The 26,215-nt window shown below is 38.6% G+C and overlaps 1 protein-coding gene across 2 annotated transcripts; it reads left to right on the plus strand.

Annotated features, from left to right (window-relative positions):
- On the plus strand, window positions 1–25,905 carry RRN3 (RRN3 homolog, RNA polymerase I transcription factor). 2 transcript variants are annotated; one of them, XM_010982868.3, is made up of 18 exons: window positions 1–127; window positions 1,423–1,528; window positions 2,328–2,384; window positions 6,372–6,461; window positions 6,574–6,703; window positions 7,112–7,171; window positions 7,570–7,633; window positions 8,404–8,473; window positions 10,942–11,040; window positions 12,596–12,685; window positions 13,683–13,821; window positions 15,466–15,596; window positions 16,707–16,837; window positions 17,710–17,894; window positions 19,701–19,809; window positions 21,725–21,877; window positions 22,807–22,894; window positions 23,939–25,905. In XM_010982868.3, the coding sequence occupies exons 1-18, from the start codon at window positions 39–41 to the stop codon at window positions 24,098–24,100; spliced, it is 1,953 nt and encodes a 650-aa protein (XP_010981170.2). In that variant the 5' UTR covers window positions 1–38; the 3' UTR covers window positions 24,101–25,905. The 2 variants fall into 2 exon arrangements, with proteins under 2 accessions (XP_010981170.2, XP_010981171.2); XM_010982869.3 differs by having other exon boundaries at window positions 1,474–1,528.
- Window positions 25,906–26,215: the final 310 nt, after the last annotated feature.

Consider the following 26,215-nt stretch of genomic DNA (forward strand, 5'->3'; position numbering starts at 1 on the left):
TCCGGCGCAAGGTACGGTCGTCGCGGTTTGTCGGCCTGATGGCGGCTCCGCTGCTTCACACGCGGTTACCGGGAGATGCGGCCGCCTCGGCCGCCGCGGTCAAGACGCTGGGCACATCCAGGACCGGGTAAGTATCCGAGACTCTTCCTTCTGCGCGTCTGGGACCAAAGCCCGGGACCAGGATTAGGGGAGCGGATCTGAAGGGTCTAGGACAGAGCTAATGAGTGGGCGGGAGCGGAGGGTAGAGCATCATTTCAGGTTCTCAAGAGTGAGCCCGTGCCCCTTAGATAGCTCATAAAGGTGGGAAAGGGGCTGGAAAAATGAACATTTTCTCTGTTCTAGAGTCGTCCTGTATCCCCACTGGGCTCCTTCATAGCGTCCCAGGCCTGGGGCCTCTGTTCTGCTCTTTTACTGTTCCCTCCTGCTGCTTCGTCTGGATTTGAAAAGAGGCCCCTGGGCTATTTGGATTATCAGCCAAATATGCTGTCACCGATGGCAAATTGAGTCATTATTATTATTTTTGGTTTGAAATTTGTTTTGACACGTTTGTTTAACAGTGTTTACCTTGCTCAACTTTTAAAGTCCCTAACCCTCATAAAACACTTCGGGGTTTAACTTTCAAGTCATTAGTAGAATGCTATGCGTTTTCACTGATCTACCCCTTTTAAAACTTTGTGAAACACTTAGGATAATATTATTCGTAATATTTATTTAGCACCTGCTTTCTGTCTTAGACTTGGGGGACAGTAGTCTGTCAAAAGAGAGAACAGTCCCTTTTCTCAACAGAGCTTCCTTTCTGAGGAAGGGAAGACAGTGAATAGCCAATAAAATGAACAGGATGATTTCAGATAGTGGTAACTGCTGTGAAGAAATAGAACAGAGTGATGGAGGGGAGAGGATGGGTACTTCAGCTTTCTGATGGGGAAGGCCTCTCTGACATTTGAGCTTCAACTTGAATGAAGATAAGAGTCCAACCATGTACAAATCTGGAGAATGAGTGTTTCTGACAGGGAGTAGCAAGTAAAATGGGAATCTGCTTGGTCAGTATGAAGAAGAAAAAAGACACTGGCTGCAGTGAAGTAGTTGGAGGTGTGTTCAGAGAGGTAGGCAGGACCCAGATTAACGTAGGACCTTAAAGACCATGATAAAAATGTTGGATTTTTAAATTTTAAGTGAAGTAGGAAACCTTTGGAACATTTAGTCAGGAGAGTAGAGTTAGCATGATCTGTCATAAGTATTTGAGAGATCATCAGACCACTGAATGAAGAATGGATTATTGTGGGATTTGAGTGGAAACAGGGAGGCCAGTTAGGCTTTAGCGGTAGTCTCACTGAATGATTTTAGTTCAATGAATGTTGGCTATTAATCATTTTTATTATTCCCTGTCATGCACTTAATAGCTTGATAATCTTGGTTCTGTAGGCTTTCAGACATGCTTGCATTAGAGAATGATTTCTTCAATTCTCCCCCAAGAAAAACTGTTCGGTTTGGTGGAACTGTGACAGAAGTGTTGCTGAAGTACAAAAAGGTAAGAGGCGACAAGGTGAGGTTAGTGGGTTTTTTCTCCCAGTTTTATTGAAATGTAATTGACATACTGATGTTTGCTTCTTGCTAGTCAGGCTACAGTTGTAGCTGTTAGATATCAAAGACTGGTAGACAAGTAAAATGAATTTTAGATGTCAACATTGAAATCAGATATTTAGCAACAGCATGGTGCTGTTAACTCTGTTTGAGTAATAACCCCTTTGCTGAGGTTTCACATCTTCAAATGCTTTATTTACAAAATATCTTTTAAAAAATTTAGCAAGTGGTAGAATAAAAACCATTAGAGCATTTTATTTCTTAAGGATTCACCTAAGCATTACTTTGGGACAATAAACCATCTCTGTTAATGAGGGTTTTTTTTTTTTAAGTTTGTTTTTGCATTAGTTTAGAAGTGATTCTCCTGTATCTCAGCAAACGAGGGAAAATACGACTGTCTTTTCTTTTTTTACGGCTATTTATTTTATATGCAACCTGCGTTCATATTCACATATATATGTGAATGTATAGTATCATGGAGTGTTGACTGTCATACGTTCAAATGTCATTACATGAGTATGCCTAAACATGAATGGCCTTTTAGTTTGTCATTTTCTCTTTTTAACAAGCCCTCTAGCTCCACTAACATGAGTATTTAAATTTTTTATAGTCAGGATTTTACAATCCACAATTGATGTGTGAATGTTACAACGTTCTCTATGTAATATTTAAAAGTCCTGCTGTTGGTCTTTAATAATAAGAAGCCCAAGTAAGCAAAAATTCATTTTTCCCCCCTTCTTGTTAAGGGTGAAACAAATGACTTTGAGTTGTTGAAGAACCAGCTGTCAGATCCAGACATAAAGGTAATTAATTCTGTGTTTGATCATTAGCAAAATTGTTACCACTTTGTAGAGACGTTAGTTTGTACTTTTGGTCTTCTTCCAGCCTGTAGAACTTGCTCCCTGTTGTCCTTTAATGATTATCAGCCTGGCGTACTTTTGTCCCTGAGGGACATTTGGTGATGAACTGGGGACATTTGGCTTGTCACAACTGGGAGAAGGGGAGGGTACGACTGGCATCTAGTGAGTGGATGACAGGGATGCTGCTAAACATCTTACCATACACGTGGCAGCCCTCCACAGCAAAGCATGCCCTGGCCCCAGATGCCAGTAGTCCTAAGGTTGAGAATTCCTTATTTTTTCCTTTCTAGAACTTTTCCTCTATGTTGCGTACAACTTGCATGTCTCCAATGCTAAAAGAAAACAAAACAAAACCAAAAAAACCACAAAAGATGACTTGTCTTTTAAGCTACTACTCTTTCAGCAGTTTAGGGATGGTTCAAGGTATATACCTGTCATGTCGTAACAACTCAATAAATTTTGTTTCCCTTTTTTTCTTTCCTGCCCAATTTTGGAAAGAAAAATTTATTACTGTGGGCAGCGGTAGTCTGGGATAAAATCCCAACTCCATTGTTTTCTGGTCAGAAAGTTGTTTAACCTCTCTGCCTCTGTTTTCCTCCTTGTAAAACTGGAGAAATAAGAGAAGTTTTTTAAATGTAGAAGTTTTAAAAGGATTCAGTGAGTTAATATACAAGAAGCCCTTAGAACAGCCTGTGACTCAAAGTAAGGACTTTGTAATTACTGGCTTTGTTCCTGCTGACAGTCTGCACTTTCTCATTTCTCATTCATGGTTAAATCCACTGCTGTAATTGCTATGACAGAGGTTACCAGTGATTCCTTAAATGCTGATTTCAGTGGATTTTTTTTTCAAGCCCCATACTAATTACTTTTATTAGTTTATATGATTGGCTGCCCATTTCTTAAAACCTTTCCTTCAGCTTCTTTGATCTTTCTGTCTTTTTATCACTTAACTCTAATCATTCTCTTCGGGTTCTTAAATTTAGTGTTGATTGGATTTCCAAACTTGGCCCTTTCCTCACTCTATAGATTCTTCCTGTATGATCTCTTTATTTCCTCCTGGCTTAGGAATTTACTTCTGTCCTGATAACTCCCAGATTTGCATCTGTAGCTCAGATTGCTCTTGTGGGCTCCAGGCTTGTTTCTTAACCGCCAACCCAGAAGTGTTACGGGTGCCCCAAACTTAGCATTCTCTCTTTTCCAGACCCAACTCCACAGCCTTCTTTATGTGCTGAAATGATTTGTTACTTACTTAGTTCTTAAGCTGGGAACCTCGCAGTCCTCCTGGACTTTCTCACCCCTTATATCCATTGATCCTTTGGAATAAAAACCATTTAAGGATTCTTGTTTTGTTGGTGCTCTCTTTTCTGGATTCCTCCAGTAACCTCTTTAGTGGTCTTTAGGATCAAATTCTTCTCCATCTCATGCCCTCCCCCAAATTTATCCTCAGCAATGCAGCATAAGTCATCTCTAAAGCACATTCTAAGCTTGTCATTGCCCTAGTGAAGTTTCATTCCTACTTGAAGAATAAAGAGCCACCTTCTTAGCATGACCTGCAACAAGTTTTCAGTGTTCAGCCTCTCTTGGTAACTTTATTCCCTAAATTTGCCACTTTTTTTCATCCTTATGCCTTTGCATGTGCTTTTTCTTTCTGACTGTAAGGCAGCCTCTGTATCCACTTCACTTGCTACCTAAGTGAGCATGGGCTTTAGTGACATGCCTCCTTCCCTTAGTAGCTTTGTGACCAAGGGCAAATTACTGCATTTCAATGCCTCAGTGTCCCCAGCTATAAAATGGGAACCAGTGGTAGTACCTATCTCGTGGAGTGGTTGTAATGATCAAACGAGTTATCGTATGTTAAAGTCTTAGAATAGTGCCTGGCACATAGTGTTATTTTAGTGTTTATTGTTATTATTACTGTTATTACAGAACTCCTACTCTTTGAGATCCAGCTGAAATGTTGTCTTTGCTAATGAACTTTCCCAGGTTCTAAGCACATGGTTGTTCATTCAGTCCATACCCCAGACTTCCAGCTGATCTTTCTTATTATAAATGTGACTTTTGTAGACTTCAGTGATTTTTCTGGCCCCTCTTTGCTCCCCAGCTTTATCTGTTGGCTTGCTTGTTCACCACATGCTCCAGCCATGCAGAACTACTTTTGATTTTCTGAAGACGTGCCTTTACCTCTGTAAGGTATATAGCTCCAGAAAATACTTTGTTTAAAGACACAGTGAAGCATCACTTCCTCTTTAAAGCTTTCTCTGACCTGTGCCTTCTTCTTCAGCTACAAAGGACCACATTCTTTGTGTTCTACTGTATTTGATATCAGCACATCTCCTTGGGATTTTGACATACCAAAAATCATATCAGTTGTGTCTGTGTTAGTTTAGAGAAGTGTTGCGAGTAACTTGCTTCTAATAATAGTTCACTACTAAAGCTCCACAGTCTCTGACTGGTTTACTTTAAAAAATAGAGCAGTTTAAGTGGCGTCCTTAAAATTCTGTTGCACTTGTTTTACTGGAAGAGTGACAGGCTAGTGCCAACTTATTTTTATTTGCACATAGCTTAGCTGTCTTCTCTGCTTCAGGCCTTGTTTTCCATAATGATTGTGGACATTATGAAATTACCATAGTGCAGATGAGTTGCAATTTATTTTACTGCCTCATTACTCAGGGTTTCAGCAGAAAATAGCCAGTCTCGTCGAGGTTTGTCACATAGATAATGCATAGAAGGCACTTGTTGATTGAGTGAAGGTGGGGAAAAGATGGGGAGCTCCTCGACGTGGAGCAAGGCATTGTGGGAGGATGGGCAGAGCAGTGATCTAGGCAGACTGGTTTGAACCTGGTTCTTCACTGGCTTGGTTGGGCAAATTGCTTATTGATCTTTCTTAGCCTCAGTTTCCTTAACTGTAAAATGGGAGTAACAGCAATCTATTTGCAGCCTTGTTAGGATTTGGAAAAGGTATCTATGTACGATGTTGAGCACCGTGCCAGGTGCATGGTGTGTTCTCACTAAATGATTCTCCCTTTAAGTAGCCTGTATCACTCTAGGTACAGCCCGGTCTCTTCATAGTTTATCCCTGCAGGTTCAGCCCTTTCTGTTCATAGTGTGTTGCTAAAGGTCAACACTGTATTGCTTTTGTTTCTTTATATGTCTCTTTCCCCTACTGAGTCTTAATCAACATTAACCATTTTCTTTTAAAAATTAGGGGATTTAATTTTCTCCTGTGTATGTTATATATATGCATGAATACAAACAATATCTTTATTTTATGTAACTTATGTCATATTTTGTACACGGCTTCTTTCCTTTTTTTTATTTAGCAGGTTTTCCCATGTCACTAAAAGTATTATGAACAGTAATTTTATTGCCTGAAAAATATTTCGTGGAATACTGAAACCATCATTTATGTATTTATGACACATGTTAATACATTTAAACCCATTTTCAGCTTGGGTTAAGAAAAAGTTATATTTATTGATGACTGGTTAATCAGCATAGACTGTTATCAACATGCTTGCAGTTCAGCATGGGAATAGAGGAAATAGAGGTACCTACAGGTCCTTGTGGTCTTATAATATTAGAATCTGTTATAATTCTTCAGTTTAAAAAAGCCCCAGGTGTCAATATTTGAGGTGTTCTCATTTTTCTAGGGCAAACAGAACTGATCAGAATGAAGTATTACATGTAATTCTTTTTTCTGTATGTCAGAGTTACCACATTACTTTTTAAACAGGAAAATTTATTGTAACTTTTTTGTTTTGATACAAACTAAGGAATTTTCATCCCAATTTTGGCTGAAGTCCAAGTTTGTGACTTTTTTCCTCTCATTTAAATACTATTGATAGATGATTGATGCCAGAAAGATAACATCTTTTCTGTTATTTAAGTGGATTTTTGATTTTGAAATTACTTTTCTTTGTTTAACTGAAGGATGACCAGATCATTAATTGGCTGCTAGAATTCCGTTCCTCCATCATGTACTTGACGAAAGACTTTGAGCAGCTTATTAATATTCTTTTGGTAAGTTCACCATTTATTTCATTGACTGTTATACTTAATTCAGTACTTTGAAAATAGTATATATTGTATCGGTAAAATGTTTCTTTTATCTTTCTCTCCCTCCCACCTCTAGAGATTGCAGTGGTTGAACAGAAGTCAGACAGTGGTGGAGGAGTATTTAGCTTTCCTTGGTAATCTTGTATCAGCACAGACTGTCTTCCTTAGACCATGTCTCAGCATGATTGCTTCCCATTTTGTACCTCGTAAGTGGTTGCTCTTTGCTTGCTTTGATTTTTCATTTTTTAGATATCTCTATTAAAATGCTACCTTCCTGGTGTAATCTGGAGGTTGCTGCACCATGGAAGTTTCCAGGATACATATTGGCAGCAGTTCTGGTACATGTCTGTTCCCTGTAATGACCTCTGAATATGTGTAGTTTCATTGGTTGCTGTAATTTTTATGAGCTGTAATTCGGTTTAGTGAGCTTCTGATGAAGTCTTGAAACTCAGGGATTTTTAGTTGCTTAAAATTCTTGGCGTTTTTTTCTTCCTTAAATTGTAAATGTTATCATTGTATTATTTTCAGACAATAGAAAAATCAGTTTTTTATGTAGCTGTTGATTGTTTAGATCAGTGTTAGAAGAATAATGTATTTTCTTTTTTCCTCAAAAGCCCGAGTGATCATTAAGGAAGGTGACATAGATGTTTCAGATTCTGATGATGAAGATGACAGTAAGTATAAAGAGGACTAAAGCAAAGACTGCCTCCTGTGTCTCAGCGAATGTGTGCTGAGTGATCACGCATGCTGGCACCTCCAGGACTTATTCCACTAGGTAGACTGCAATGAAAGGCAACCTTTGATGGAATCTTTTTATTATATTTAACATTAATATGCCATCAGTTGCCCTTAATGGCATTTTTATAGTCTTCATTGGTAGTTGGTCATAGAGAAAAATCTTGAAATTATTATTTTGCTGGTTCAAAATGATTCAATTTTATCATTCAAAATGATTCAGTTTCATCATTCAGAATGATTCAGTTTTGGTTAGCAGGTGTTTTTAGCCTCAAGCAGATAATTTTTCAGTTTTCATTTTATCTTGATGCTCATACTCTCCTTTCTTGCCTTGTAGATCTTCCTGCAAATTTTGACACATGTCACAGAGCCTTACAAATAATAGCAAGATATGTCCCATCGTGAGTATACTTCTGTTACTTATTTTGAATCATGGTGTTTAGATCTCAAAAAAATTATCATCAATTAGTAGAAAATTACAGAAGTGTTCCTACCAAGAAAACTGAAGTTGTATGCTGTATGTTTTTTTTGTATCCTGTTGATACAACATCACATTCTCCAAAAAATGGCATTTCAGTCTTCTAGTCATTGTCTTCAGTTATTTTTCAAAGTTGTATGCAAATTTTCCCCTTCTTCCCTATTTTTCATGGTGGTTGGAATTTTGCTTTTATCTTCAACAGCCATGATATCCAAAATTTTTCAATGAGAAACCCATGTGTTTGTGTCATCCCATATGAATACAAATTTCAGTTCTAAGAAAAGCCTTTAAAATGTGTGGGTTTCTTTTGGAGGGGTGAACTTCAAATCCCCCCAGTGAGTTTATTATTTGCTAATTTTAAAAAGTCCAAGCTCATAAAATAACTCCTTTTTAAGATAATATATGTGTAGTGGGAGATGTTTAGATTTTAAACTGAAGCTCTTTGTTAAACTTTTGTAGAAAAAAGAATCTCCCTTTAATTTGCATTTGATATCAAAGTTAATAGCTTAGTTTTTCCTGAGTTGTTAATAGATTTTCTCTGAAGCGATGCATTTATTTTCAGTTGCAGTTGTTTGAGGTGCGAGTTACCGTTTACCTCCTGTATCCATATTTGTGCTTAGAATGAAAATGTTACCTTCCAAGAAAGTCCAGTTAGCATGGATTAGTTCAGATTTTTTTTTCTTTTTCTAATAGGACACCATGGTTTCTTATGCCGATACTGGTGGAAAAATTTCCATTTGTACGAAAATCAGAGAGAACATTGGTAAGAAATCTTTTCATGGAGGGTAATGATGGAAAAGTTGTTTTGTGTGATTTAGTTTTAGGTGATTTTAGGTCTTTTTCTTAAAAATTGTTTTGTCTGCTGAATTTTAAACTCAAGACTAAGAATTTGACTCATTCCTTTCTTAGCAAGTGACTGACAGGTTCTCAGTGGCTTTTCTCTTATTCCTGTGTGCAGGTCAAAGGCAGAGTCCATGTCAGAAATAGCTGAATAGGCTTAATACTTACCCAGATGAGAATTGCTAGAAGGTTATAGTTCATTTACTGCCAATTATAAACATGCCTTATTTGAACATGAATACAGAACTTTCTGTAGTTGAATTCTTCAGTTTTTTTGCATAATATTTAGGTCGTCTGTGTAGCTTTCAGTAACTATTAGTGGTTCCCTTCTAAGCATAGATTATTTTTTCTTGAATAAGGCAGAGTTAATAACTTTCGATAATATTTGTGATACTCTGCTTCAAGTGGAATGTTATCTTTTATGAACATAGATGCAAAAATTCTCAATACTAGAAAATTGAATCCAACAACATATAAAAAGAATTATGCACCATGACCAAATGAAGTTTATTCTAGAAATGCGAGGTTGATTTAGTACCTGAAAATCAGTTAATATAATATACTGTGTCACTAGAGTAAATGATTAAGTACCACTTGATCGTCTTAATAGATCCATAAAAAGCATTTGACAAGTGCCGAAATTCTTTCATGACAAAAGCAAAAGGGAACTTTCTCAACCTGACGAAGGGCATCTGTGAAAAATTCACAGCTGACTTCATACTCTGTCATGAAAGACTGAAAGCTTTCCCCTAGGATAAGGAACAAAACAGGGATGTCCACTTTTGCCACTTCAGTCAGTATTATGCTAGAGGTTCGAGCCAGGGCAGTTTGGCAAGAAAAGGGAAAAGGCACCCAGATTGGAAAGGAAGAAGTTAAACTATCTCTGTTTGCAGATGACATGATCTTACATACAGAACAATCCTAAGGAATCCACAAGAACGCTAGAGGTAATAAATGAGTTCAGTATGATCATAGGATATAAGATCAATGTATTAAAACTAGTTGTCTGAGACAGTGGGGAAAAGAACAGTCTTTTCAGTACACGGTTCTGGGACAAGAGTGAAATAGGACTTCCTACATCATAAAGAAAATTGAACTCAAAATGGATAAAACTCTTAGGAAAAGATAGGTGAAAACTTTTGTGACCTTGGATTAGGCAACAATTTCTAGATATACCACAAGCAACCTTAAAAAAAAAGGTAAATTGGACTTCATCAAAATTTAAAACTTGTGCTTCTTAGGACACCTTCAAGACAGTGAAAAGATGACTTAAATAATGGGAGAATATTTGCAAATCATATTGGTTAAAGGAGTTGTATCTAGAATATATAAAGAACTCTTAAAAACTCAATAATAGAAAGTCGGATCATCCAATTTAAAAATGGACAAAGGATCTGAATAGATGTTTCTCCAAAATAGACATGCAGATGGCTAATGAGCACATGAGAAACTCAACATCATTAACCATTAGGGCAATGCAAATCAAAACTGCGATGAAATATCACTTCATACCCACTAGGATGGCTGTACTCAGAAAGATAGATACTAACAAGTGTTGATAAGGAGTTGGAGAAACCAGCACCCCCTTACACTGCTGATGGGAATGGAAAATGGTAAATGATGTAGGTACTTTGGAAAACAGTCTGACAGTTCCTCTAAAAAGGTTAAATGTAGAGTTGCCATATATAACCCAGCATTTCCACTGCTAGGTGTTTACCCAAGAGAAATGAAAACATAATGTCTACCTAAAAACTTTTACGTGAATGTTGAAAGCAGCATTATTCATAATAGTCAGAATATGGAAACCAAATGTTTAGCAGCTTATGAATAAACAGAATGTGGTATGCCTATACATTGGAATATCATTTGGCAATAAGAAAAGAATGGTCTACATGCTACTACATGAATAATCATTATGTTAGATAGCACATACTATAAGACCACTTACTTGATGTGTTTAGACTAGGCAAATTCATAGAGACAGAAAGTAGACCAGTGGTTACCTAAGGCTGGGAGGAGGTACATTACTAGAAGACACAGGGTTTCTTTTCAGGGTGATGATAATGTTCTAAAATTGATTATGGTGATGGTTACACAGCTCTGTGACTATACTAAAAACCATTGAATTGTACACCTTAAATGGGTGAATTATATAGGAATTTTATCTCAGCAAATCTGTTTTAAAAACACTGTAGAAGTGTACAGATCACAAAAGTAATTTACTGGGGGTAATTAGATTATACTGAAAATTGTATGTATGAACAGAGTAGTTTGTGTTGCTGGATAGTCTTTTCTCTAAATTGCTGAAACTAAAGATTGTGTAATTGATATTTTACTTACAATTATGAAACATTTATTTTCTGTTGAAATGTTTATCTTTTAATGTTTTAGGAATGTTACGTTCATAACTTACTAAGGATTAGTGTGTATTTTCCAACCTTGAGGCATGAAATTCTGGAGCTTGTTATTGAAAAGCTACTCAAGTTGGATGTAAGTATTGCATTATTTGTTTTTCTCTTTCATGCTCATTTAATAATAAATATGTTATAGTATTTGTTATACTCATAGTATGTAAACAATAGTAGCAGCAATGGAGAAGAATCCATAGTTCCACCTTTGATGCTTTCTTTGAACATTTCTTGAACTCCATCGATGTGCTGGGGCTTATAAGACAGTCCCATCTCTCAAGGTTGGGGAACAAGGCATTAATTAGAGAGTCATGTAAATGGGAAAAGACAACTGTGGTAAATGGTATGAATGAAACACATGCATTATGAACTAGAAAACCTGATGTAGTCAGAAGGAATTGGGAAGGCATTCCTAAGGAAGTGATGCTGGAATTCTTTATATCTGGTTTTTTTTTAAAAGAGGCCTGCAATAAGTGCAGTGGGAGAGAGAGAAAGTGGTGGGTTCTGGTGACACGTGGCAGAATGATGAACTGATGCTTGAGACTGGATTGTAAGTGGAGAAGTAGGGGGTAAGGGAAAGGAGCCCTTCAAAGGTAGCTCCCTGTGGAATGGAAGCTTGATGTTGCTTTTAACAAGAATAAGAAGTCAGGAGGAAGTTGCAGGGTGATGAGTTCCATTGCAGATGGATTGAGGTGTAGGTGGGGGAGTGAGGTGGAGTATATTCACCAAGCAGGTGTAGCTGCAGGTAGGGGACTGAGAATAAACCCGACAGGAAAGAGAAAGCGAGATTAAAAGTGGGAGGAAGGTCAAGAGTCTGGATACCCAGGGGGAATCTGGAGGAAGGCAGGCTTTGGTCAGCAGCATGAGATATGCTGACCTTTTTAAGGAGGCTGAGAAAAGCAGAAGTCCTTGGATATGGTGATAAGGAGGTAGTCTGTTGCTGGAGAGAGCATGGGACATGGGTGGTTAGGAAGTGGGGCTGTTAGAGACCCGGCAAGGGTTTGTGGTGTGAAGAAGGGATGAAGCAGGGGTGAGAGGCATGTTTCAGGGTGGGCTGGCACATTGCTCACTTGGAGTTAAACCTCTGGTCAACTGCATACATAACCTTTGAAAGCTCTCTGTTTCATGATTATGGAATATTTTAGAGTACATTTAGAAAGAAGGTTATGTATAGACAGTTAAAAAGGCATGATTTGAATGGTATATTAAACAAGATACTTGAAGGGTTATATACCAAAGTAAATATTCACTAATGCAAATTTGACTTCTATTTAATCATTTTCTGCTCATTTGATTGGTAATATGCTTACACACCATGCATGTGTCTTCTGCAGAGTAGAGTTAGAGTAATTGTTGAATTTGTTGACGCTATCTGATTTAGACCAACATAGCACAGTTCATACTGATTTTATGTAAGTATGTAGCACAAGGGACTCGATTTATAATCTTGTAAATTTCTTCATGACCCAGACCGACGTACAGGTTTGCATCATAAGTGTGTATTGAGTACAGTGCTAATAGGGTGCTAATCCGGACATCCTTAGAACATGTATATCAGATGAGTTTCCAGCCCCTGAATAATGTGGTTGTATTTTAGAAGGTTTTATTTATTTGTTTGCTTGCTTGTTGTAATGTAGGTGAATGCGTCCCGGCAGGATATTGAAGATGCTGAGGAAGCAGCAGCTCAAGCTGGTGGAGCAGATGCTGCGGAAGGACTGTTTAACATGGTCAGCACTTCCTGATGAAGTTGCACGCACGCAGTTCGCAGTCCCAGAGGGCTGGAAGGGGCAGTTAATGGCTTTTCATCTTTTTCAAGGCTTTGGATTAAAACAATAGTTCAGCAAACTTGAAAATGATTTCTTAAATGAGGAGTTTGCTGCTCTGTTGCTTACTGACTGGTAGAGTTGGCTTGTTTCCAAGGCTTTGAATTGGGGTCAGTGAAGTGTGTTCCACTTTTATTTTCACGTTTGTTCTTTCTGTTTATTTTTGTAAGCCACATATTGTTTGTGAGGGAATGATAAACAGAAATGCATACCAGTTTAATTTCTGTGTTTTACAAATTGTGCACCTTAATGCAGTGCCTCTATCTGGGGCAATGTCTTAAGTTAAGGGTAATTGGAAGGAGAGCAGGAGTTGGGGATTCAGGTGCCCTTGGGACAAAGGGTGTGAGGAAGCAAGCAACAAAGAGCGGAAGGAACTGAGGACAAGTTTTCTTGGTTTGAAAACAGCCACAGCCTGATCTCCCCAGGAGCTCTGGAGTATGAGTTGCAGGACAGAGAGTCCTAGCTTGAGACCAGGGAGATGGCGTCTTGTGGCCTTTTGTCAGTCAGCTACTGATTCTGATAGGGAGGGCCTGGGAGGAGCAGGAGCAGTTCTTTGGAGAAGGAGGGGCAACTGTGAGCTGTTGGCAGCTGGGGTACGGGTGCCCTGTCCTGGGAAAGGAGACCAACAGTGGGTGCCAGGAGATGGGGGCAGTCTGTGATGTTTGCATGGCCGCACTGTAAGTGAGTCTTCTAAATGAGAATTGGGCTGGGGCTCTGAATCTGTGCTTTCATTTTGAATTCCATGGGTGGTTCTCATTCTCACCTCTGGTTGAGAGCCCTTGCCTGGAAAGGTATCTGTGTTTTCATTTTATCTTTTAAAGGGCAACAGTTACCTCAGCGTTTTCTCACTAAACTACTTTCACTGAATTTTTAAATATCCATTTTCACTTTACCTTCAAAGGATGAAGATGAAGAGAATGAACACGAAACAAAGGCTGATCCTGAAAGGCACGATCAGATGGTCCATCCCGTCGCTGAGCGCCTGGACATCCTGCTCTCTTTACTCTTGTCCTACATTAAGGATGTCTGCTACGTAGATGGTAACAACCTGTCATAGTCACGGTAGCTGCTGCTGTGTTGAGCACCCACAGTGCACCAGGCTCTGTGCTGGGTGTTTTTCATATGTTATCTAGTACTGATAGAAATCCTGTAAATATCACTATTTTGAGTATGAAGAAAAGAAGGTCTAGAGAGATTATTCCTTGCTCATGCTAGCTTGAAAATGGTGGTACTGAGATTCAGGCTCAATTGTATTTGTCTTCAGAGCCCCTGATATTTTCACTGACTGTTGTATTAAAAGATTGTATATGGACTTTGGTCAGTTTTAGGTGGAGCTCAAATTACGCTCAAGTTCAAGACATTTAAGAGTAGTCTAGTAGCTGTTGATACGTGGTGCTTGGTGTTACATACCAAGTTTAGAGAGTCTTGGTCCTGTGGTTGTGTCAGGTGTGGGTACTGTAGTGAACAACTTTATATGCCTCTTGCCCTTCTGGAATTTTCAGTCTAAGGCTTTGCTGTGAAAAAACGGGTTTTTCCATTCTCACTGCTTAGAGTTAAGAATTGAACTCAGCTGCTCAGAATAATAGGACCTGAGATTCACGTCCTGTTATTATTGGCTATGTTGCTATTTTGACTTTTTTGCTGTTATAAAAAGAATGCATGTTGATTAGAGAAAATTTTAAGAATACAGGAAAGGATTTGAAAAGACAGTTTATGTGACCACATTCCTGCTATTCGTAGAACCATTATTAGCATTTTTATTTTTTTCTTTTCTGTTTGCATGGGTATATATGAGTGTTTTTCTCAGTGGATTTGGGGATCACACTACATGGAGTATTTTGTAATCTGCCTTTTTTGCTTATTATGAACCTTTTCTCATACCATTCACTGTTCTTGGAAAATAGTTATTATTAATCATACAGATTTAACTGGTCTCTTATTTTTTTTCTCCCCCTGCTTTTTTTTTTTTTTGCCATTATAAATAACAGTGTAATGAATATCCTTGTACATATGTCTTCAGTTATTTCCTTGTGATAAATTCCTAGCAGTAGAATTACTGGATCAAAGGGCTTCTGCTTTTAAATGGCAGTTTCAGAATTCATGACATCACAGTAGTGTGTGTAGGGTGAAGGCCTGCTTCCTTGCCAGCACTGGATTATTATACTTAACAAGGAAAGTCTGTGCAAAATAAAAATGGCCTTTTCCCCCGCCATGGCTTAATGGATGATGCTTTTCTTTTTTCTTTTCTTTTGTTTCTTTTTCTTTTGTTTTCTTCCTTCCTTCCTTCGTTTCTTCCTTCCTTCCTTTAGTTTTTTTTTTTTTTTTTGAGGGGATGGGTAATTAGGTTTGTTTATTTATTTGTTCTTAGATGAGGTACTGGAGATTGAACCCGGGACCTCATGCATGCTAGCATGCACTCTACCACTTGAGCTATCCCCTCCCCCTCTTTCTTTCTTTCTTTCTTTCTTTCTTTCTTTCTTTCTTTCTTTCTTTCTTTCTTTCTTTCTTTCTTTCTTTCTTTCTTTCTTTCTTTCTTTCTTTCTTTCTTTCTTTCTTTCTTTCTTTCTTTCTTTCTTTGATGTGTTTCTTAATGGTATTGTGTTCTTTTTAAAAATTTGGTAAATGAAACTGATAGCTTGAAAATAGTATCTTTTTAAAACTGAAATGCCAAATATCCTTTGTAGGTAAGATTGATAACAACAAAACAAAGGATTTATATCGAGATCTCATAACCATCTTTGACAAACTCCTGTTGCCCACCCACGCCTCTTGCCATGTGCAGTTTTTCATGTTTTACCTCTGTAGCTTTAAATTGGTGAGTATGTCAGTAACGTTATTGTAGCCTATTTTATCCCTGCCCACAATTGTCCCTTGAAAAATGGGGGATGGGGAAAGTAGGGAAGGGAGACTGAGAGGTGAGTATTTCTTTGTCTTGAGCTCGTTTTACTTAGTGCCCCTGATGAAATAGCATGCCCATTTCAACTCATGGAAGGAGCAACGGGCACTGCTGCCGCCTGTGAGTTCAGCTCTGAAAATGTCATCCTATGTTTGGTCCGCTAGGTGGTGCCCTTGCGTTTAATTCAAGCCTTTATTAAAATCTTAAATGGGGTATTTGTCTGCTTGTTTTCTTTATTCTCATTCAGTTGATCTTAACTAGCCCAAACCAAATTTTTAATCCAGAATTTTAAAACTTTTGGCTTTGGTTTTCAATTTTGAGAACAAAGCAAAACAAAGAACAGAGGACTCTTTGCAACTATTTTATAGTTTCCTAGAACAGTCCAGGAGAGCATTGGTCCTGGGTAGGAAGGTTAAACTCAGTCTGCCCCGAGCATGTGCTAGTAGCTTTTGAAAAGCTACTTTATGAAGTAGAGCTATTTCGGAGAAGTTGGAGGTTGTGTCCTTTGTTAAGAAGAAGCGTAATTGGTCTGTTTTTCTTCCCCTGTGGTTAGCATATTTAGTCAAATACCAGCTGTACTTGAATCCCTATTTCCCTTTCTGGTTAAGTTCAACGTGCAGTCAGAAAGGTCCCGCAGGAGGGTTTCCCATGTGAGTGTGGATTATCACTGATTTTCAGTTCTGGCTGACTGTCACAATCACTTGCAGAGCTTTAAAAATAGGTGGATTCCAAAGCCCTGTCACAAAGTCTATGGGGTTCCCAAGCGCTGAACCTGTAGGGTTGATTTTGACGCTCAGCTGGTTTGGGGATCCGTTGAATTATTTAATGCTGGGGAACACTTTTTGTTTTTAGTAGTATTATCTCAAAGTTTTTAAAAAATAAGAAACATGATAGCTGTATTTGTTATTTATCTAGCAGTATAACTGAGATACTAGAACCTTCCCATATTGGTGAGTTGAAAACCTTAGGATTCTAATAGCTGGAATATCTTAAGCATTAAAAAAATGAGACCAACACCTCTTTTTATAGGGGTTCGCAGAAGCATTTTTGGAACATCTCTGGAAAAAACTGCAGGATCCAAATAATCCTGCTATCATCAGGCAAGCTGCTGCAAATTATATTGGAAGCTTTTTGGCAAGAGCTAAATTTATTCCTCTTATGTAAGTAGCCTAATTTTCTGAGTCCTTTTTCACATCATGCTTTAAAAAGATTATAGTATTGTCTCAAGGCAGGGAAATATCTGCCTTATTTTTTTGGTCTGTCTTAAAAGTGAAAAAATCTGTTCTCCACTCTCTGCAAGATGTTTATATTTCCAAGAGGCAATTTCAGAATAAAACGTCTCCTTTTTTTAGATACAAAACCTCATATTCAAAGCTTTTGTCATCTGTTTTCTATGGTTGTACTTCACCATGAAGATCCCTTTGTCTTCTTGAATGATGTACAGTGTTATATACTGTTTTGGTTCTTTTTATAGGTTTATCATTTTTCATTTACAGTCTGAATCAGTTGTATCTGATAAAGCTGAAGGAAAAAAAATCCTTTTAAAGGTAATAGAAAGATCTATCTAGGAGGCCAACTTTGGGCCTGTTTGTTCCAGTGATCCACGAAGGTATCTTTGGGCAAGGTTGCTATTAAAAACCCTTTCCCAACAACTAAAAGCCATTCTCTCCAAAATTGTTGACCACAGGACTTCATCAGAACCCCACAGGGAATGGTGAGGTCAACCAGACTGTCTTTCTCTTGTAAGATGTGGTAAACATGTCCTGTTCTCTGGCTGTGTACCCCTAAGAGGGCTGGGAGGCCATCGGGCGTTCTTAGCGGCCTGCCTGTTGTTTCTAGAAGGTCCATTTGCCTGACCTTGTAACTGGAAGGCTGTCTTTCCACCTACCCATCCTTCCTTTGTTTGCCCATGGGTGATAAAGAAGCCAACGGACTTACTTTCCTTTGTAATAAGAGGCAATTATGTGTTTTCATGTTGCTCTAGTTTTTTTATGAAGCAAGTGAAGTTGACTTGAATTTTTCTTTTCTCTAGTACTGTAAAATCATGCCTAGATCTTTTGGTTAACTGGCTGCACGTATACCTTAATAACCAGGATTCGGGAACAAAGGCATTTTGTGATGTTGCTCTCCACGGACCGTTTTATTCAGCCTGCCAAGCTGTGTTCTACACTTTTGTTTTTAGACACAAGCAGGTTTTAAGTGGAAACCTGAAGGAAGGTCAGTGATGTGGGGTTGATGGCTGTGAACTGGGTTTTCCTTGTGTACTAGTTACTCTTCAGAATGAAGATTCATTACTTTTTCAATGAAAATTATGGAGTTGGAAAATCACACATGCATTCAAACTTCTACAGATAATTTCAAGCAGCTTATAGCCCCCTAAAAACCCCTTCAGCCTTCTCTGCAACAGTTGATGGATTTGAGGTTGAGACTGTTCGCTTGGCATCTAGAGTAATTGTAAATGCGCCCAGCTCAGAGCTTTGATCCCCCCACTCTGCCCTCCTGCCCATCCTTGTAACGGCCCAGTGAACGGCAGGTGTCATTCTTACTTTACAGAGGAGACCAAAGCACAGGGAAGTAACTTACTGGCAGGATTAGAAATTAAAACCAGGTGAGGGTGACTCTGAAGCTTACAATCATAATGATTATGTTCCTTTCATCTAAAGACTTGAGTTAATTTACCAGTTTTCAGTTTTGCTAATTTCTAAGGGTTGTTTATAATTGAATTCTACCAGATGAAGCTTGTTTCTTGGGTTAGTGTAGTATAGTTGAAGGTAGTCCTCAAAAATGACGTCAGTTAAGTCAATTTGAATTGTTTATTTTCATGAATAATACAAACGGTTTAATATGCTATTTCCTCAAAGCCAGAGTTCCTCAGACTCTGCACTACTTACATGTGGGCTGGATGATCCTTTGTTGTGAGGCTGTCCTGTGTATTACAGGGTGATTAGCAGCGTCCCTCACCCTCTGCCCACTAGTTCCCAGTTGCATGGCTCCTTACCCTCTGTTGTGACAACTAAAACTGTCTTCCAGACACTGCCAGATGTCCTCTTGGGGACACAGTTGCCTTTAGTTGAAAACCACAGCTCTCTAAACTGAAACTGGTATGTGTTGCTTTACATCTATTTACTTACATCCTGAGTGCTTCTAAAAAGATGTCGGGCTTAAAAGTAGTTGTATGAACACTGGTAGGACAAGGTTTTATCACAAGGTAAGTACAATCTCTGCTTTTCTTTATATAAATAAATGATAGATTCTTGGTTAAAGAGGACCTGTTTCTTGTAAGCCATGACATTACCACATTTTTAGTCATTTTTATCAAAATATACATCAAAGAATCTCCTAAGAAACTCTACTTAGGCACAGGTTGTTTTGCTTTCCTTTTAAAATAAGTGTAGAGTCTTTTTAATATAGGACAGAATTATATTTGTTCCAGAACAGTAGTGTCAGTTGAATTTTTCCTTCTATCTTCATAGTTTCCTTGTTTGAAAAAAAACAAAACTGAAATACCAACACTAATGCACGCTTGAAAAACACGCTCAACTCCACTAGTAAGACGTGCAAGTCTTGCTGTCTGTTTTGTTGTCTGTCAGATTGGTGAGTCCAAGGAGAAATTCCAGATTGTCCAGTCACTATCTCCAGGGAGCGGAGAATCGCTCTGTGCCCCGGCTTCTTAATGAGTACATGACTGTTCTCGCGTGGTCTTTTCTTCCCCTCTACACTCAGCGTCTGCTGAGCTTGCCTGTGTCTGAATTTCAAATCGTCGTGTAAGCCTGGGGCCCATGAGGAAAGTATTGCTTTGCTTCCTAGGTCTTTAAAAGAATAAACTGTTTTCTTTAGAAAGGTTGGTCTGGTCATAAATGCTTATGGTTAAGCCTCGTGCTGTTCTTCGGGGCTCTCCGTTGTGTGACTGTCCACATGGGCCTTTAAAGCATTTGTTTTAAAACTGTTTAATGAAATAATCTGTGCTGCTGATACAGGTATGTTTGTACCTTTTTAAAAAATCTTTTTGTTTTTTAATCAAAGGTCTGAGTTACCTTCAAAGTCTAAATTTCGAACGGATAGTGATGAGTCAGCTAAATCCTCTGAAGATTTGCCTGCCCTCGGTAGTTAACTTTTTTGCCGCAATCACAAGGTAAGTTATTTAAGCTTTATTGGTGGAAGTTATTTAAAGGTAAATTTATATTAGTATGAGTATTATAAAATTCCATTGAATTTCTGTGAAATTATTTAATAAAACTAACAACAATAAAACATTTAAAAACCAATAACCCAGCCCTTGCAGGAAACACTGCACTGAAGCTATTATTTGCTATTGTTTCTATATTTTGGCTACATTGGAAATTGCTACTACTTTTTTTTTTTTTTTTTTGCTACTGCTTTTTAATCTAAAGAAGGTAATTCGACAGACAGCTTAGACACTTCAAAATAAGTAAGGCAGCTGGTAAGCTGAGAGATGTTTGTGAGAGTGACTCCCGTGATAGTAATAAAAATAGACTGGATGTGAGATAAATGTCCAACAATAGGAAATTGATTTAGTGAGGGCCTTACAGCTGTAGCTGATGCGTAGCATGTGCTGTGTGCCCAGCACGGTTCTCATGGGCACGTCACATAGGACTCGCTCAATCCTCACACAGTCCTATGACTGTTATTAGCCCCTATTTATAAATGGTAAGAGGGTGGCACAGAAAGGTGAAAGGACTTGGGTGAAGTCACGGCTGGACTGTGGCAGAGCTGAGGTTTGAGTGCTGGCCGTTGGCTCCTTTGTAAGCAGTCACAGAATTACTCTGCTTCGTGTAAAAAGTGAATTGGAGACCTTGGGCATCTCATCAGGGTGTTGAGGGCAGGCTCATAGCTTAAAATCTTCAGCAGATTATGCTATTAGAAGACAAGAATAATTTCTTCATACCTCAGTTCCCTTTAGACAGCTGGCCGCTCTCATGCAGCAACCTTATTTTTCCTTTGCTGGTCATCTAGCTCAGGGTATTCTGTCTCTTAGAGGTCTCAAAAATGACAAGAATTAAGAAAAGAAACCAGCAAGCAGTAGCGTCCAGTGGGTGAAAGTTTGCAGCATGTTGCGGGAAGATAGGAGACAGCTGGAAAAGTAAGGATAGATTCTTTACTATCCTTTACTGTTGGGATTTAAGCTGTCGTGGTTTTTGAGTATTGGGAGCATGGTTGTCTGTGTGTCCTGGTGCACAGGCATGTACTTCTGTCACCCAGAAGTGCAGTTGCTGGCTTGTAGGAGGTGCTCATCTTCAATTTTACCAGATGCTGCAGAGTCCTCCAGTGTGGTTTTACCCTCCCACCAAGAGTCAGATGTGATCCTTGGCCAATGGAACGGAAATAAATGTGTTGCTTAAAATCGCAATAGTGACCTGAGAACAGAACCTGAGCGAGTACCATGGGAGGGAGAGAGTTGGCAGAAGTGAGCTAAATCTTTTCTCCTTTTAGAGAAGCAGCCTGTTGAATGACTTGATATTGCCAAGTCACATGGAGGTAACCACCACAGGGATTGACAACATAATGGTCCTTTTGATTTTTATTGCAAGTTCTTCTGTTTAACTGTTTTCACTCACTATGTCTGTTCCTTTACCATCTTTGAGCGTGACTCAGTAAACCCGATGTCTCTCCCTCAGCGCACTCCTTAATTTCTTCAACAGCCAAGTCTCTCCATCAGCAGCCCATATCCCCTCTCAGTGAATCCTGAATCGCTTTTCCACCAACCTGCTAATTCTATTAAAAACATTTAAAATAAATAAAGACAGCTATGTAATTTTGCAAACTGAAATAGTATTTCCTTGAACACATTCATTTTTAGTGAGTCATGCCTATTAATAATCTAAGCCCACTCTCATGTTTTTAAAGTGACAGCACAGACTAACTTGTAAATAGCAGGCCCAGAGAACTGTTCCCTGTACTTTATGTTGTTTTTTCTTGTGCTTGTTATGTTGATAATATCTTTGTAGTCACACACAAACAGGTGTGTCCATGCAGAGAGATTCCAGCGTGTTAACGCCTCTGTGTGTGTTGGTTTTGTTGTCCTACAGCAAATACCAGCTCGTCTTCTGCTACACCCTCATTGAGAGGAATAACCGCCAGATGTTGCCTGTCATCAGAAACACTGCTGGTGGGGACTCAGTGCAAACCTGCACAAACCCACTGGACACCTTCTTTCCCTTCGACCCTTGTGTACTGAAGAGGTAGGTAGTCTTGGACAGTCGACCTATCAGTGGTGAATTTAAATGAGGTGTGTATATGCTTTTTCCAGGATTGGGACTTAGAATTTCTTTGCTGTGAGTGGCCCTTCTTGGCTGTTTATTAGGGTCTGCTGATCTCCTTGCATGTATTCCAAGCCTGGCGTGGAGAGGCCTGTTCGAGGCTGCTGAGGGCTGTAGCACACTGAGACTTGCAGATCTCCACCTCAGTAGGAGCCCAGATTGACACCAAGGGGTTTTTGTTTCTCTTTAGACCTGTTGGTTTAAAAATACAAAGAAATTGAGACTAGAGGTGCCTGGATAGGAAGGATGCCACCCTATTTGGTCTCTGCCAGATGACTTATTCCTTCCTCTACAGACATCCCACACTGCTGGACAGGATAAGCAAAAGCCAAGAGATCTATCTGGATGAGTAATTCTGGAAAACCCCCAAGCTAGTCTTAACTTGCATGTGTATAAGGAAGCAGGATTTTTGCTTATTACCGTTTATAACTAGCAACACAATGATTTTGGGATTATCTGGTCCCTCAAGTCTTGGTTGACTGAAACCAGATTGGTTTTTTCCCCAGACTTATTTGTAGTAAATTTACTTTAGGAATAAAAAAAAAGGAAGTTCCAGAATAATCCAATTTCACCTTCATTTGAACGTATTACAACTCATTGTTGATCTTTGCAAAGCTGAGGAGTAATTTCACTTGAAAATTAAAAAATGAGAAACATCTGTGTGAGCGGATGAACTTTTAAAAAGGAGCCACACTAGTTACAGTACTTACATAGAGTATTTTTTTGACACTATTATAATTTGAACGATAGTTTTTACGTCCTCGTTTTGAGTCTCGTGAGAAAAGATGTAAGTATGTTTTGACCTTCGCTGTAGTATTTAATTTGATTTGGAAATGTGATCTTTTTGACAGATCAAAGAAATTCATTGATCCTGTGTATCAGGTATGGGAAGACATGAGTGCAGAAGAGCTTCAGGAGTTTAAGAAACCCATTAAAAAGGTAAATTTGTGCTTCAGCACACTTTCTGGGAATCTCCTGTGTGGTTAGAGATTACAGTCAAATAGTGAATAGTAACGTTACACTTAAAACAATACTACGTTTGTTCATTCTGCCATTACAAAATCCCAAACTCAGGTTGTGTTCTTACAAGAAGAATTTTTGTTTGTTGCCTTTTTAATGATTTGTTTAAACCAGACCCTTCACCTGCTGACTTTGGAAAGTGAAGGATAATCAAAAATCAGCTCCACAAATTTAGATCTTTACCACTTGATCGTTACCACCAAGTAACACGCAGATTTACTTACTGTTGAAATTTTCCCAGACATAAGCATTGGTTGTGTGGGTTTTCATGACTAGAGGGTGAAGGTGAGGTCTGCAGTGCAGACTCCGGGGCACTTCACCTGGAGCCGAGGCAGTTAATGCCAAAGGAGGAAATTAGAATCCAGTAATAAAAAATGTCACTGTCTATTTCTTTGTGGCACACTGACTTCCACGTTAAATGTCAGGGGGGAGGGGATAGCTCAATTGGTAGAGCACGTGCTTAGCATGCATGAGGTCCTGGGTTCAATCCCCAGTACCTCCCCCAAAAAAATAACCTAATTACCCTGCCCCTCACCCCAAAAAACCAAAAAAGTAAAAATAAACTCAAGCCCATTTAAAAAAAAAGTAATCTAAAAAAAACTCTTAAAAAAAAGTCAGCTTTTTATTTTCTTTGTATTTTGCATTTGAGGCGGGTGGTCGTTCATCCATTCATTCATGATGTGTTAGATTGAGCAAGAATGACATATGTTACCTGCCCTTTTGAGCTTAAAATATGTTTAAAAAGAAAAAAAAAATCAGACTTTAAACAATTACGTGTGTTGAGTAATTTTATGGGTGGTTCATAAAAAAAAGAGGTATGCGTCAGAGGGAGCTTTGGAAATTAGGATTTTTTTTCTTCCCCTTTGTCTCTCCAGAAGTAGCACATTCCTGAGGAAAGGTGTTCTTGAAAGTTTTTCAGACTGCCAGTTGTGATCTTTCTGATAATCTCTGTTCTTTGTGCAGGAGGTGGTGGAAGATGAAGAAGATGATTTTTTGAAAGGTGAAGTTGGGATTACACCCAGCTCCTTTGATACGCATTTCCAAAGTCCTTCGAGTAGTGTGGGCTCCCCACCTGTGCTGTACCTGCCAGACCAGTCCCCTCTGGTCACAAGGATCTGTGATTGAGACAGACATTCCTCCACCGTGCCCTTCAGTACTAGGGTTCATACTGTTTGAGCATCACATTGAACTAGAGCGAATTCATGCTTCAGGCATCTTCCTTTCAAGCGAGACTTACTCTAGTGTCTCAACAGACTTTTTTTTTCTTTTTCTGTTTTGTTCCTGTACAGGCAAAAGGAAAAGAGAATATCATGTGCAATATTTTACAGTGGAGTTGATGATAAATGTTGGAGGCTTGGCTTCTTTCTTTATACATTTTTTGGTTACAGCTTCTTGACATAATTGTCGTGAAATTTCTAATGTTGGCAACAGCCTGTTTTAACAGAATGCATTTTTAACAAGATTTTTGTCAGAGCCACAGTGACAAGACTTTGTTGATTTGATATCTTTTCACTGGAAAATCCTCTAGGACATTATTTAAAGCCTTCAGAACGAGTTTAACTATTCTGGGTACGTTGTTTACCCCTTGCTGTAACTATGTATATGGTAGGGTTTCAGTGGGGTGCAGAGAAGATAGGAGGAAAGTGTAGGGAAGCGGCCAGAGCTGGTCCTGGATGCTGCAAGTTGGAGCTGGCACTGAAGGAGACGTCCAGGGGCTACAGAAACCAATAAAAGCCTGAGGGGGAAGAGAAAGAGGATTTAGGGAAACAGAATCAGACAAATCATACACTTGTGAGTGTAAAAATGAATTTCAAAGGAACAAGGAGTTCCAGGGAAATGGAACTCATGTTGAAAGTGGGGTTGGACTTTTATAAAACTCAGCTGATAGCATTTGATCCTGAGGCCCCCAAGACTGCTGTTAGAACCGGAACTACTTGTTTGTACTGGAATGATGTATTAATTTTTTAAAAATCAGAATCAGTTGGTCATTTTGAGAATTTCTTTGTCCAAAAATGGGGGGGAGAGAGGATTTTAGGTTATTTGGTGGAATGGTTTTGCTAAGAACAATAGGCCAAGGTTCCAGCTACAGTCTCTGCGTACTGCCTGTTTGTACCATGAATTCTAGCTGAGTGAAATCCTCCCCTGGCGAGGCTCTTTTTGTATTTTTATAACTGAACACTGAGAGAGAGGAGTCTAAACAAACAACCTCGCTTTGTAACAAATTTGTGTAAGTGCTGCTAGAGCCATTTTGAAGCTCATGCATATTTTAGCTTCATTCCTTATTTGTGTACTTTTTTTGTTACTTGTGAAAATGGACATCTTTAAACATATTTATTTTTCTGCCACTTTTCCTATTCTTTATTTAAAGGCAAGCGGTATTTTCTCGATCACAAATATTTTGTAATGAAATGCTTTCTCTTTCCTAGGACTTTGTATGCTCTTGTATAATTATATTGATGGCAATGTGGAGTTTGAACTTCAGTTTGTAAATACGTTTTTGGAGAACAGAAATGTTTATTGTTTTAAAAAGTTTTGGATATTGGCGATTTTCTTTTGGTGATTTAGTGGAAAGTCATTTGAGAACCTTTAGGTTTCTATTTTTTTTAACTGCTGACAAAAAGATGGAATTTTGGGGTAGTGGATAAAACAAATAATTGAGAATGTGCCGATAGATATTTACGGTAAGTGGGGTCTTTGTGGGTTGGGAAGTAGTTTTAATGTAGAAGGATATATTTACAAATGAGCTTGTTTAATTTCAAATGAATTTGAGAAAAAAATCCATTGTGAAAATAAAACAATGATATGGTTAATCTGAAGCTTTTGTTCTTATGCCAATAAAGGGAAGTACCCCAATAGAGAGGCTTCTCACACAAATGTTCTTTTGATTTCTGTGTGTTTATCACCTGTATTAAAGCACCATTGTGAAATGACCAGTGACTTATGAAGTGTCATGGGTTTAATCTTTCTGACCAGTTGTGTAACCTTGAGCAAGTTACCTAACCTCCCTCTGACCTGCACTTTAATTGAGCTGGAAAGTGAAAATAACTAATAACCTACTTTAGGGTTGTGAGGATTTGATGAAAATGCATGTGAAGTTAGCTGTTTGGCTACCTTGTGAGAAAGTCTAGTTAAGCAGGAAGCAAATTTCATGGAAGGGTCTTTTTAGAGGCAAATATAACTTCCATTTCACCCACATTACCTCCGTGGTACCTACCAATTTAAGTAATCTCAGCTGCAGGA

The sequence above is a fragment of the Camelus dromedarius genome, chromosome 24 (assembly GCF_036321535.1).
Source record: "Camelus dromedarius isolate mCamDro1 chromosome 24, mCamDro1.pat, whole genome shotgun sequence".
Taxonomy (NCBI): Eukaryota; Metazoa; Chordata; class Mammalia; order Artiodactyla; family Camelidae; genus Camelus; species Camelus dromedarius.